Genomic DNA, 12,511 nt, shown 5'->3' on the forward strand with positions numbered 1-12,511 from the left:
ATCTATATTTGTTACTATGGCTACCGGACGAAGTCGAGGCTGCTCAGCTGATCTTTCAATCGATGCAGCTAGCTAGCGTAGCGGGTAACAAGTTAGCCACCAGGGAGCTAGCTAGCGTTTAGCTGTAGCAGTACCGCTCAGCTCGTAAACCTTTGTGTTGTTCCTGCAATAACTCGTGTTCGAATAAAATGTATTCGATGCAGTCGATGTTTTGTTGATAAAGGACCAGCGCAGGAAAGCGAGGGTGGAGGTTTCGAGGCTGTGTTTTTGTGGTAGGTAACGTTGACAAACGATTCGTTTTAATGTCTAGCTAGCGTTAGCAAGCTAAAATTGCCATATTTATTATACCAGGCAGTTATCACAACATTTAAAATCAGTAATGTGCGCTTTTGGGCGGTAATTCTAAGGTGGTTGCACAGTTGTTCGTTTATTATCATCAGCGTTATGCCTGCGAAAATTAAAATGTAGCGTCCATCGGTTTGGCCTTCTCCTTAGTGCTATTAAATTTAGCTACCATAGATAGGAAGGGGAAAAAGGTGCAAATGGCTGTGTAGCCGCAGAGACGAAACGATTCAGAACCAATATTAGCATTTTTTTTTCTTTTACATGTTTGGGATACCGTTTCCAATGTGAATGTATCGCTGACATTTTTAAATCACGGCACAGGTGTCCGTTCCCCATTGACTCATTGTTAGCTTGCTGAATACCTATAGCACTGTTACTGTAATTTGTCTCAGTTCTGTCATTGTATCACAGTCCCACACACACACCCATTTCGCTGGCAGTGGCCCAAGCTCTGCAGCGTACCTGCGACAGGCATCAGCAGATGGTCAAGGCCATATTTGTAATAACATGGTTTTCTGATATTCCCAGGTTGAGTTGACTCTGCGGGGGAAGATGTGCAATGGAATGATAGAGTCAACAACAAGAGCCTTTTGGGCCCACTCCTCAGCCACTAAACGGTCCTTCTTTTTGCTGCTGGGACTGACTGTCGTGTCCACTGGGCAAGGGTCAGGTAAGATGCAGGTTTTACTGTTGCAGTCTCTTTATGTGTATTCTATTTTCATGTGTATTGGATTAACTTACAGTTCTTTGATGAAAACCAAAACTAGAATTCAAATCTGTGTTGTCTTTGTTGTTTTTTGCATAATAGAGGACAGATTGTAGACTCAATGAACGACTGAGATTTCAGTCTGTGCCAATTTATACCAGTATGTTTATCTTGAGAAACAGTGCAGTGCTGGAACTATCTGGCTTATATCACATGTTTTTGCTATTATTATCTGTAGTTTTGTTATTATTTCAATTTTCTACTGTACTAATGACAGATATACAATTTATGGTTGTCTGTGTTGAACTGCGCATCAAGCGCGAACTCAGATGTACATTCTTTGTCTTTGGTTCTAGTATTAAACCATGTTCAAAACAGAGAACAAAATGTACCTCAGTGGTTAAAATGTCACCTCTGACTGAACTATAACCAGATGAAGTTCAAAGTCTAATCAGTTAAAAAAAAAAAAAGTTTAATCAGTAGTAGTAGTAATAACAGTCTACGTTAGTTCCAGTTCTAAAGACAAGATCAGATAAGGGTTGCACTCACTGTAATGTATAATAGGTGGATTGCTATGTTTTATGACTGGTTTCCAAAAGATGGTGACTGGTGACTCATTTGCCTCCCCTCTTTCACCACTCTTACATAAAGATTTCGCATTTCACTCAATATTGTTGTAATTATAAAATCAGATGACACATTCATTCTCCCCAGATAAAAAACTCTGTACTGTACTGTTGTAATAAGATGCTAATCAAGCAGTAAATCTGTATGAATTTTGTGGTTAAGGTTCAGTACCCTTATTTTGTAGTTGGGGGTAGCCCTTCTAGTACGATCTTTGCAGTTGTTTGTTCAGTGTCTGGTGGTTTCACAGAATTTCTTTTCTTCATAGGATGTGTGAGGCCATACATGGTCCAGAACAGCTGGGTAAACCTCACAGAAACCAACAGGGGCTCGTTCCCTGTGGGCACAGTCCTGCAGTACAGCTGTGACCCTGGTTACCTGCCAGACGGACCCAGCATCCTCACTTGCACCACTCTGGGGCGCTGGACCTCTGAACCTCCTCACTGTATACGCAGTGGTGGTAAGATATGCTGTCCATCTCTGTCTTTTCTAACCTGTTAAGTAAAATAAGGATCTATGACAAGTAGAAATATTTGCTTACCATTGTATAGCCAGTTTTACCTATTAAGTTAAAAACAACCACAACAAATAACAGTTTTTATACTTGGGGTGATTCTTCTATGTTGTATTTTTTTTCCCTCATCAGCATGTCTACCCCTCACCAAACCTGAGAATGGGGGCTACACCTGCCACCCGTCCCCCTGTCAAATGTTCTCACATGGCACTGTGATTGAGTTTTTCTGTGATGAGGGCTTCGTTCTCAATGGAGACTATAACTACCTGACCTGTCAGGATGGGCAGTGGGATGGCCCCATGCAGATCACTTGTACAAGCCAAGGTTGGTCAGTCTCCAAAATGTCTATGCTCTTGCACAGTCACGTTATACTTTGCAAATGAAAATATAATTTGGGACTTTATGCAGCAGCAGAAGCACTGGGCTCAAGCTCTAGCCGAACAAAAAGACATCATAGGGTGAGAGACAGGATATTAACCACAGGCCAACAAGACTTGAATGAGGTCATGTTTGTGTAAGTTTTAACAGACCTCTGGCCATGTCTGTTAGACGTTAACTTTAATTGAATTCATTATCCATAATGATACACAGAGCCAAACACACCAATTGGCAATTTAGAGTGGCCAAATGATTCTAACATGCATGTCTTTGGATTGTGGAGGAGACAGTATCCTCAGGCACAGGGAGAACATGTTTTTATCTCTCAGTGAAACCATTTGTAGATGCTTTTACAAAAATGACTATGACGAAAACAACGTTTTTTTGACTCCCTGATGAAGGCTTGATGCCGAAACGCGTCGTAGTCATTTTTATCTTCAGTGCCAAAATGAAATGCCTTATAAAACTCTATTTGTAACTAAATGTACTACTCTCAAACATTCACAGAAATAATGCCTGGAATAATGGTATTTTTGAATGTCCCTTTTTAAGGTTGTATAAGACCCTCGATGGTGCAGCATGGCTCAACTAATCTGACAGACACCAACAGGAGCTTGTTCCCTGTGGGCACAGTACTACAGTACAGTTGTGACCCTGGTTACCTGCCAGCCGGACCCAGCATCCTCACCTGCACCACTCTGGGAGACTGGTCCTCTGAACCTCCTCACTGTATACGCAGTGACGGTAAAGACATATCTTCTCATTGTACTTCTACATTGCATTTTCATCATCCTTTTCTTTTTGATTTAATTACTCGTATTTTTTTTATACAGGTTGTTTTCCCCCCCCCCATTAATGAAGTAGGCCTACTTAGACACGGGGGAACAAATCAACTCCACAGATATTTATTGTATTTCTTTCTTTCTGTGGACAGTATGCCAACCTCCGTATCAGCCGGAGAACGGGGGCTACACATGCCACCCCTCCCCATGTGGAAGGTTTTCTCATGGCACCATAATTCAGTATTTCTGTGATGAAGGTTATGCTCTGGAGGGAGACTATAAATTCCATACATGTCAGTTTGGGAAATGGGACAACGTAATGCCAATCAGCTGCCGCATGGAGCAAGGTAAAGCTAGATTTACCAAGATATTTGGAATATTAGATAAAGAATTACACGGATAAAAGTGTGTTTATTTGTCTCACTGACTTCATGTTTGGCTCTGTTCTTATTTCTATTTTAACCATTTTCCCCCCCAATTCCCTCATATGTTAAACTCTTTTGTACCATTTTGTTTTATAAAACAAATTTCAACAAAGCCATATGTGTATTAAAAAGCCTATAACTCTCAATAGATTAAATACAAATGGAGTTCCTTTTGGGGATTCATAAAGTACCAATGGTATTTTTGAATGTTGTCCCCTTTTTAAGGTTGTATAAGACCCTCGATGGTGCAGCATGGCTCAACTAATCTGACAGAAACCAACAGGAGCTTGTTCCCTGTGGGCACATCACTACAGTACAGCTGTGACTCTGGTTACCTGCTAGATGGATCCAGCATCCTCACTTGCAGTGCACAAGGGCACTGGTCGTCTGAATCTCCCCGCTGTATACGCAGCGATGGTAAAGACAAAGTCTGATTTTTTAAATGTCTGCACTAAAATTACAGTCTCTGATTACATACGTTTTCTGGCTCAGGATGGGTCTTTAAAGACTGAAGCTGAACACTGACTTTATATTGTTATTTAGCCTGCTGGTATGAAATGGGACCATACTTTCCTTGTGAAATTGTCATATTAAGCTGTGTTTTAATTGCTACTAATTTTGGGTTGAATTCAAGATCCCCATGAATGGAGCCTAGTAAGATTCCACATGTCATTTTGCACAGTCACGTCACGTGTGTAATTAACAAGTGTTACTGTCCTTCAATTTAGCATTCAGATCAGTTTAGCACTGCCATCTTAGTGAAAAAACAACACTGATGTATTCATTTAATTTCTTCCTTTCCGTGAACAGTATGCAAGCCTCCATTTGAGCCGGAGAATGGGGGCTACACCTGCCACCCCTCACCATGCCAAAGACTTTCACATGGCACTGTGATTGAATATTTCTGTGAGGAAGGTTATATTCTGAAGGGGGACTATAAATACCTTACCTGTCAGTATGGGGTATGGGACAGCCAAATGAAGCTCAGCTGCCTCATGGAGCAAGGTAAGGATGAGATTACATTTATCAGATAAGTGATTACTAAGTTCTGTACAGATAACCAAGTCAATTGTTTGTGTCTCGCAGACCGTGATCCGACTTTACCCCTTGGGATGCCCGCTTTGTCCATTGTAGCATCCACAGCCAGCTCAGTGGCCCTCATCCTGCTCCTCGTGGTGCTGTTTGTACTTCTACAGCCAAAACTCAAATCTCTTCATCGGTGAGTTGTTGCTCAAAGTCACATCAGTTTATTACCAGCATCTTATAATTTAAACCAGAGACTACTGTATGGCAAGCATTTCCATTGAGCAATCTAACCTGGGAAGTAACAGATGCAAACTTTCCTCTGGTTCTCCAAACCTAGACGTGATCAGGGTGTTTCTGGCCAGCCTGTGTCCATCATGGTGGAAGGAGTCCAGGTGACCCTGCCCTCATACGAAGAGGCTGTGAACAGTGGTGGAGCTTCAGCGTCAGCACTTAGCTCCGAGTCGCGAGTGCAGATAGTGCTATCCGAGGGTCAGAACGCCACAGCGCCAGAGGCTGGCCCCTCTAGGCCCTCTTCCCTTAAACAGCAGCATTCAGAGATGGCTGTGGTCCACCCTGTACCACTATCTTCATCCTCTTCATCACCCTCACCCTCATCCTCCTCCTGGGCTCTGGAACCCGCAGGTGCTACAGCTCCTTCATCCTCTCAAAGTAGGCCGTCTGCAGGCAGCGACCACCACAGGCTGTGTCTGGACTCTGAGATGGATTATGCTGATGGTAAAACCTTCTCCATACACACTTTTTACTTATTTAAAACCTCCACTTGGTGCTGATGCTACTTTTAATCTGTTTCTACAGATATGCCATTGCTGAAGGAGGCCTGAAACATGCTGCAGCCTTTGGACTTACTCAAAACAACCAGAGTTGCTACTGGCCTGTACTGATGAGTGGAATGCCTCTTGAGCGTTTGTCAATACAGCTGTCAAAACAGACCAGCCCAGCTGAAGAGGCTCTGAGTGAAGCTGTGTCGGTTGCTCAGAACATTTCCTCCAACCATCCCAAAGAAGAACTGAGAGGGGATTCACATGTACATACATGCTTACATTTTTTATCAGAGTTCCTACATCATGTTCGTATGTCTAATGTCTGAAGCTCAGTTTGAAAATGTAGGACAAAAAGAGAAAGGAACAGGCTCACCTGAAGAAATATGTCTTTTAAAGGCTGTTGGAAAAAAATGACTGATATATTTCAGATGAATGGGCAAAGCTGCAAGCTCATTTTTGAAGCTAATAATGTCATCAGTGTCTTGTTTACTACTTTCCTTTAACCACATATCATACCACACCATTGAAGACACACGTTGGAAAAGATGCATGAAGGCCAGGTAATCAAGGTTGTTGTCCAAGTCATGTGCACTCACACCATCGTCTTTTTGTGATCATGTGTCATTATTTAAGATGTCATTAATCATGACTCACACCATTCCACACGTCACTGTACAGTATAAGGCTGCTTGTCCACCCAAGAGAGCACTCTGCTGTGTTTTTCTTTGGACTGAGGGCAAATGTTTCCAGTGGCTTATTTTTTCGGGCCTGCATTCAGCACACACATTTCATCACTACAAAGAGTCACATCTCCAAATGTATTCTCTTATTCATACCCTTTCCCCCAATGGCCTTAGCTTTCCACTTCTATGCACAGGTATCTATAATATGTACATTAAGGAATTTTAAAAATGAATGTCAGTAAAATGCCTCCACTGCTTAGTGATATTATATGTGGCTTTGTCATACACATAAGGTGAACACCGGAAAATATGATCTTCTTAATTTATTCAGGCTGCTTGGAAACTCCTGTTTCACACCCGGAAACTGTGTATTTTATTTATTAGTGTCCAGAATGCTGTTGATCAGCCATGGCTTCTTTTGATGTTTCCACAGCTCTTGGGAACTACAGTATAAAGAATACGTTTTTTTTTTCTTCCCACTTTGCCGCTTCAGTTTAATTTCTACTGCAGGCACATTATATGTGGCACTGTAAAAGTGGCTGGGAACAACACTAAAATGATGTGTATAGCGTTGTGTAATGTCAGTGTTCACTTTGACTGTCCATTGAGTTTACTTTTGGACTGAGGGATGGATTTTTGTTTTGTGAAGATATTCTTTTAATATATGTAAAAAGTCTTAAGTTAAGTTTGCTCTGTATATATCCCGATCATTTTAATTAAATATTTGAGATGTTCACATTGACTGTGTCTTCTCTTTTCCTTAGACAGTTTTTCACATCTGAAATGGATCATTCTTATTGGTTTGACACATTTTAATGAAAGTACTTGATACTAGCAAATATATCAACAACTTATTCTCAAAATCAAATCAACATGTGCTACAAATGTCTTCCGTCATAAAAATTGCTAATTTCCTACTTTATAAAAGATATTTTGAATACAAAAATATACATACAAAATGTTATGTGTAATCAACGTTACCTCAGCATGCACAGTCCATTGTGTACAATAATTAAAAACATTAGTTACATATGCTCTAACAAAGTATTTTAATCAGTATCACAGATCAGAGAGAAAAATAAGCAGCTGATGCTGAGATAGCAAGGACACTGATGAGCCACATCTCAAGTATGTCTCGTCGTCATCTATGACGGTGTTATGGGTGTTTCACCTCCTCTGCTGAAACATCACCGCTCTGGTGTTTCTTCATATCTATGCAAGAAAGACAAGAATGATTGTTTAATTTTTGCTTTGTGTGACATGAATTCAAAACAACAGCAAGTGCATGACCCTCTCACTTCTCTCTAGCAATACAAAAATAGGCAGTTGCAGCATTTACCCTCAGCTGCTCTTTTCAACATTTGGTAACATCTGAAGCACAGGACCAGGAGAAGGGCCTCAGCGCACTGGAATGTGATGTAAACCAGTGGGAAGAGAAACATGGCTCCAATGACCTCTGGGCGAAAGGTCACTTTTAGGATGGCAAAGCACAGCTGGATGTTTTGACACCCTGTCTCCATGGAGATGGTCCTGCTGCATCTAAAAACAGGTGAGTCATCCATTATTCGTTCATTAATTCTTATACTGCATTATCTAGATTTGATACTGATAAATGATCAATTGTATTGCAATGGATGAAATCATTTGAAGTAACAGTAACAGAGTTCCTTCAGGTCTGTTCCCTCACATTTGTTTACTTATTAAAACAACTCATAAATCGGTATTAAAACACTGTCACACAATTGTGGAGGACGTATTCAAAACCTATACTGAGTTAAAAGTCACTAGTGTAATATGAAAAATGCTCTTTACTGAAAATGTCACATTACAAAACTGTTACTCTACTGAACAAATCAAATGTACTGTATATTGTTCTTTAGCTGAACTGTTGACAAAATCATACCCACACAATACTACACCCGGTAAAGAGAGATCACTAGTGTCATTTTGGCTGGGAATCGGTGATGTTTACAGCACAATTAAAAAAAACAATGACACTTAATCACAGCTGCAAAAAAATCAGATTATTGTGGATGGTGGTGAGACTATTTAAAACAGAAACAAACAAATGTGTCTTGAGAAAAACATGTTGCTTTCTCTTGTTGGCGGCTGTTTGTCTGAGAATGTGTGGCAACTTTTCCAAAAGTACATTGATATTGCTGCAAGAAATAGTAGAGCATGTGGTGTTTTGCCTTGCTGTATACACTGAATATGTAGTGGGACACAGCCACACATATGAGCTACAGTATGTACTGTGTACGGCTCAGAGGAAGGGTGTATCTAGTGTGTGCTTACTACTTACTGCGTGTTAAGTCTGCATATGACAGACATGCCATATCCCAGCATAAAGCCAATTAGAGGCATCAGCGCAGCCGTCACCAGAATGTCTGCTTTGAAGGCCATCCATATAATGTCTTTGGTGGCAATGCTGGACAGAACACACAGTATGATGCTGGACATTATCAGGATGATGAGACCAACCTGTGGGGAAAGACAGTCTACGTCAAAACACGTTACGTACACTGGCTCCATATGTGGATCTTAGACAGAAACACAAGGCTTTCAAACATCATCTGGAATCAGGACACCTGTTCCTTGTTAGAATAATAAGACTACAGCTTCCTGTTGCGCATAACTTCCTATTTATTTGGATCCAAATTACACCCACGCCATGTGATGAATGGATCCGGTGAACACAACATTGTGCCCACAGATCTTTCTCGAAAGACGTCACAGTAGGAAAAGTACAGCAGTAGATAAAAAAAAATATATATATCTATTGGCTGTGTTGATGTGAAGTTTATGTGACTTCAGGAGTCTTACTTTCTTGACCACTGGCGTGTAGCCTGGCTTGTAATGATTGATGGCAATGCCAAAGGCACAAGGCACCAGGGTGAGTGCAAGAGTGGTCATGATGCCAGCATATGGAACAGCTTTTTCCAGACCAGGGAAACCTTGGCAATAAAGGTAGAGCAGCAAAGGCATCAGACCCAGGGCTGCGAAGCTGGAGCATGTGGTCATTACGATGCTGGGGAAGGTATCAGAGAGAAGAACAACATTTAGACTAACAAGTCTGAAGTATGCATATCCCAAATGCTACATGCAAAACAAGGCTCTTGTTTTTGTCTTGTACACTTGTGTTTATTGCTAGAAACATCAATGATGGTGCTGATGCAGCTTATTGCAGCCATGTGTGATCTTCCAACATGGCCGTACAGGAATCAACAAATCAATGAGAGTTTACCTGAGGTTCATGTCACCCTTGATGGCCATGGAAAAAATGTTTGATAATGCCCCCCCTGGACAGCAGCCACATATGAGTACAGTTACAGCCTTGATGGAGTCCATCTGCAGGATTTTGGCTAGACAGAAAGCAGTGAGGGGCATAACGCCAAACTGGGCCAATAGTGCAATGGCGACTCCCATTGGCTTGAGGAAATGGGCCTTAATTTTGGAAATCTCCATCGTACAGCCGAGGGATATCATGGTGATGAAGAGGGTGATGACGGTGAAGACGTTGATGATGCTGTTTAAGGTGGAGGGGTTGTACAGGTGCGCCACGCTCTCGTTGCCAGAAGCGTTGCCTCCACTGAGGTTGTATTGCAATGTTGCAAATTCATTGTAGGTCTCCGTCACATTCATTGTGGCACTTGTATGAATAGCGTGTGATCAGTTTTTGCCCGGGCTTTCACCTGTCGGCCAGAACAAATGAAATACATAATTGACAATCAAATCAAAGTTTGAAATTCATTGTTTTAAATTCTCGTGTATAGCCTTTTTAAACTGCACAGAGGTTGGATTTGACCTGCACATGTAGAAGTTGCCTCCTACAGGCAAAGTGTGTGTGAACAGCTGCTGCAATTTTAACATTTGCACAACCTGCAGGCAACAACACATGTTTTAGTTGCCCTTTGTGTGCTTTTTAATCGTTTTACTTTTAACAAAACAATAAAGACACAAGTAATGTTACAGTTCAGTTCTCCCCGTGGTTAATAAGATATGTAATGGCATCAACATTTACATTGTGAAAGTTTCAAATCACACAGTTCTATTGTTAATGTGAATTGTTTGTTCCAGTATTGAATTTTTGCTGAGGGTAAGAACAGGGCATTAAAAACTAAACTACTAAAGACTCATCACTTATCTAATATGTGACTTAATAAGTATGACGTCTGTGTTTCCACATGAATAATTTCTCAAGGGCAGTTGAAGAATGGGTATTATTTTAAACAAAGTAATTGAACTTTTTCTTTGTGGAAAAAACAAAACAGATCAGACCCAAGTGCTTTATACAAAAGATAAAATTTAATTTTAGCGTCTACAGCTTCCTTGTAGATTAAAGAACAACCCACTAGTAAAACTACAGCCAAACAAAACATGGTGATAATGATGATAATGAATAAAAAGGAGACCACGTCTTCATTCCTAAACTAACAAACACACACATAAAAGAGGCATACTGTTAATGTTCTTTGTAATAACTGCAGATGATGATGTATAGATAGTGTGGTGCTAGTCTTCCCCTGTAAAAAATTATAGGGTTGACTTGTAATGTTCTTACCGTCATTTCAGGCAAGCTTCAGCAACTTCAAACTCTGCTCCCTCACGCACGTGCATTCGTCTCCCCGCACAACTTTTGCCTCTAACTCCTTTTCTCTGTGTTTGGAGTTGGTGCCCTCCCCTCCAGGTCACATGGGCTATTGACAATCTGGTAGTTGTCATCAGATATACACTCAAAAACACACCCCATTAAACTCTCTTCCCAACTGTTTTGAGGTTTTACTCAGACTTCCAGTGAATCCAGAGTTTAGAGACCAGTTACTGGAATTCTTCTTTTCCTTTTATATGGGGCACCGTGGGAAAGCCTGGAATCAGAGGGCTAGATGATGTGGAAAGAATGTAATTGGTTGTGTATCTACCCCGTTTAGGTACACTGGTATTTGTGAACATACCGACAAATAATATTATGCAACCAGGCAGAGGACTGAGTTTGCCTGGCAGAGTTACCCGTCTTTTCAAATTGAGGGGGGCCCCACTGAGGTGCTTTGTACACCAGCACCCTTTATTTACAACTCAGTAAACTAGAGGAGCAAGGCTCAAATGTTGTTGCCCTAATCTCTTGAAGTATGGCAGAGATTAGGCCAAAATTAAAGGGGCCCTATCTTAAAATCTGCACAATGTGCACAATCTTGCACATGCATGTCCATTTGAACCTGAGCTATGTGGACTATTTTCTACTATGTACAGCAAAGTCTCAGTTATACTCAGACTGAAACTTACACAACAAAAGACAAAACAGCTGTGTGGGAGGGAAAGGGCTGAGGAGCCTTTTACAAACAACAGTAAAATTTCTGTCACAAACATTAAAAAAAAAAAAAAGAGTAAGGGGTATTGAGAGGAAGGTGGGTGGATTAAAAACAACAGACACTTTAGTCCATAATGGTGAACACGAGACTATTGTGCAGATATTTGTTCTACAAATAAATCCCTTTCAGAATTAAAAGCCAGATGAAAGACGAAAATAAAACATGCTTCTCAAGTGTGATATGTAGGGGTGTAAACAAAAAGCAGATGCTCTGAAAGGCACAGAGGACAACAATTAGGCATTCCACTTAAGTCTGAGCTCACATTATGCAATAAGAGAAGCAGAAAAAAATGGGAATCATAAGAAAGAAGTTTTTAGTTATTTCATGCACACATTTGTATGTGCATTCAACAAGACATAGTCCTGAATCACATCCTAATAGTGCTGCAGTGGGTTTATAGGCAGTGATAGCTTGCTGCAGCAGCTATTTAAAGGTCCTATGGAGGCAAGTGTGCAGCCATGGATGGTGAGTGGGGGAGGGCAGCCGAAGTGAGCTAGGCCACCATCTGGTCTCATAATCATATGCAGGAAGAACAGCCTAGTTATTGTACCACACTACCCTGCTGACAATGCAGTGAAACAACAGACTTCAACACCATGCACTTTGAACCTTAACACCACAGAATCATATTTGCATGAAAGACATGTTTATGTCACATCAAATATGATTATAAAGCACCACTGGTTTCTGTGTGCTGGTGTAATTAAATGTTTCTGTTAACAATCAATATATTAATATACCTTATTTTAAAGAGAACATTGTGATCCACTGCACATAAACACGGCTGCAAACACTGAGGCTGCTGTGTTTGCAACTTGGAGGAGATAACGGTATATAGTGGTGGGCGTGTCCAAAGTTGTGGACATGTGGGAAATGTAGT

General features: G+C 40.9%; 2 protein-coding genes across 3 annotated transcripts; one reads left to right on the top strand and one right to left on the bottom strand.

Moving 5' to 3' along the window:
* Window positions 1-55: 55 nt before the first annotated feature.
* Window positions 56-6,965, top strand: LOC311005370 (sushi domain-containing protein 4-like). Of its 2 annotated transcripts, XM_083997754.1 has the most exons (11): window positions 56-272; window positions 874-1,015; window positions 1,944-2,135; window positions 2,322-2,513; window positions 3,120-3,311; window positions 3,502-3,696; window positions 4,000-4,191; window positions 4,585-4,779; window positions 4,861-4,993; window positions 5,138-5,535; window positions 5,617-6,965. In XM_083997754.1, the coding sequence occupies exons 2-11, from the start codon at window positions 898-900 to the stop codon at window positions 5,640-5,642; spliced, it is 1,833 nt and encodes a 610-aa protein (XP_083853880.1). In that variant the 5' UTR covers window positions 56-272; window positions 874-897; the 3' UTR covers window positions 5,643-6,965. The 2 variants fall into 2 exon arrangements, with proteins under 2 accessions (XP_083853880.1, XP_083853881.1); XM_083997755.1 differs by lacking the exon at window positions 3,502-3,696.
* Window positions 6,966-7,421: 456 nt separating this feature from the next.
* LOC311005239 (hepatic sodium/bile acid cotransporter-like) lies at window positions 7,422-9,907 on the bottom strand (the record flags this gene model as incomplete). The annotated part of the gene is made up of 5 exons (XM_083997595.1): window positions 7,422-7,477; window positions 7,605-7,804; window positions 8,568-8,746; window positions 9,089-9,293; window positions 9,510-9,907. The coding sequence occupies 5 exons, from the start codon at window positions 9,905-9,907 to the stop codon at window positions 7,422-7,424; spliced, it is 1,038 nt and encodes a 345-aa protein (XP_083853721.1).
* Window positions 9,908-12,511: the final 2,604 nt, after the last annotated feature.

The sequence above is a fragment of the Trachurus trachurus genome (genome assembly GCF_905171665.1).
Source record: "Trachurus trachurus genome assembly, chromosome: 22".
Lineage (NCBI taxonomy): Eukaryota > Metazoa > Chordata > Actinopteri > Carangiformes > Carangidae > Trachurus > Trachurus trachurus.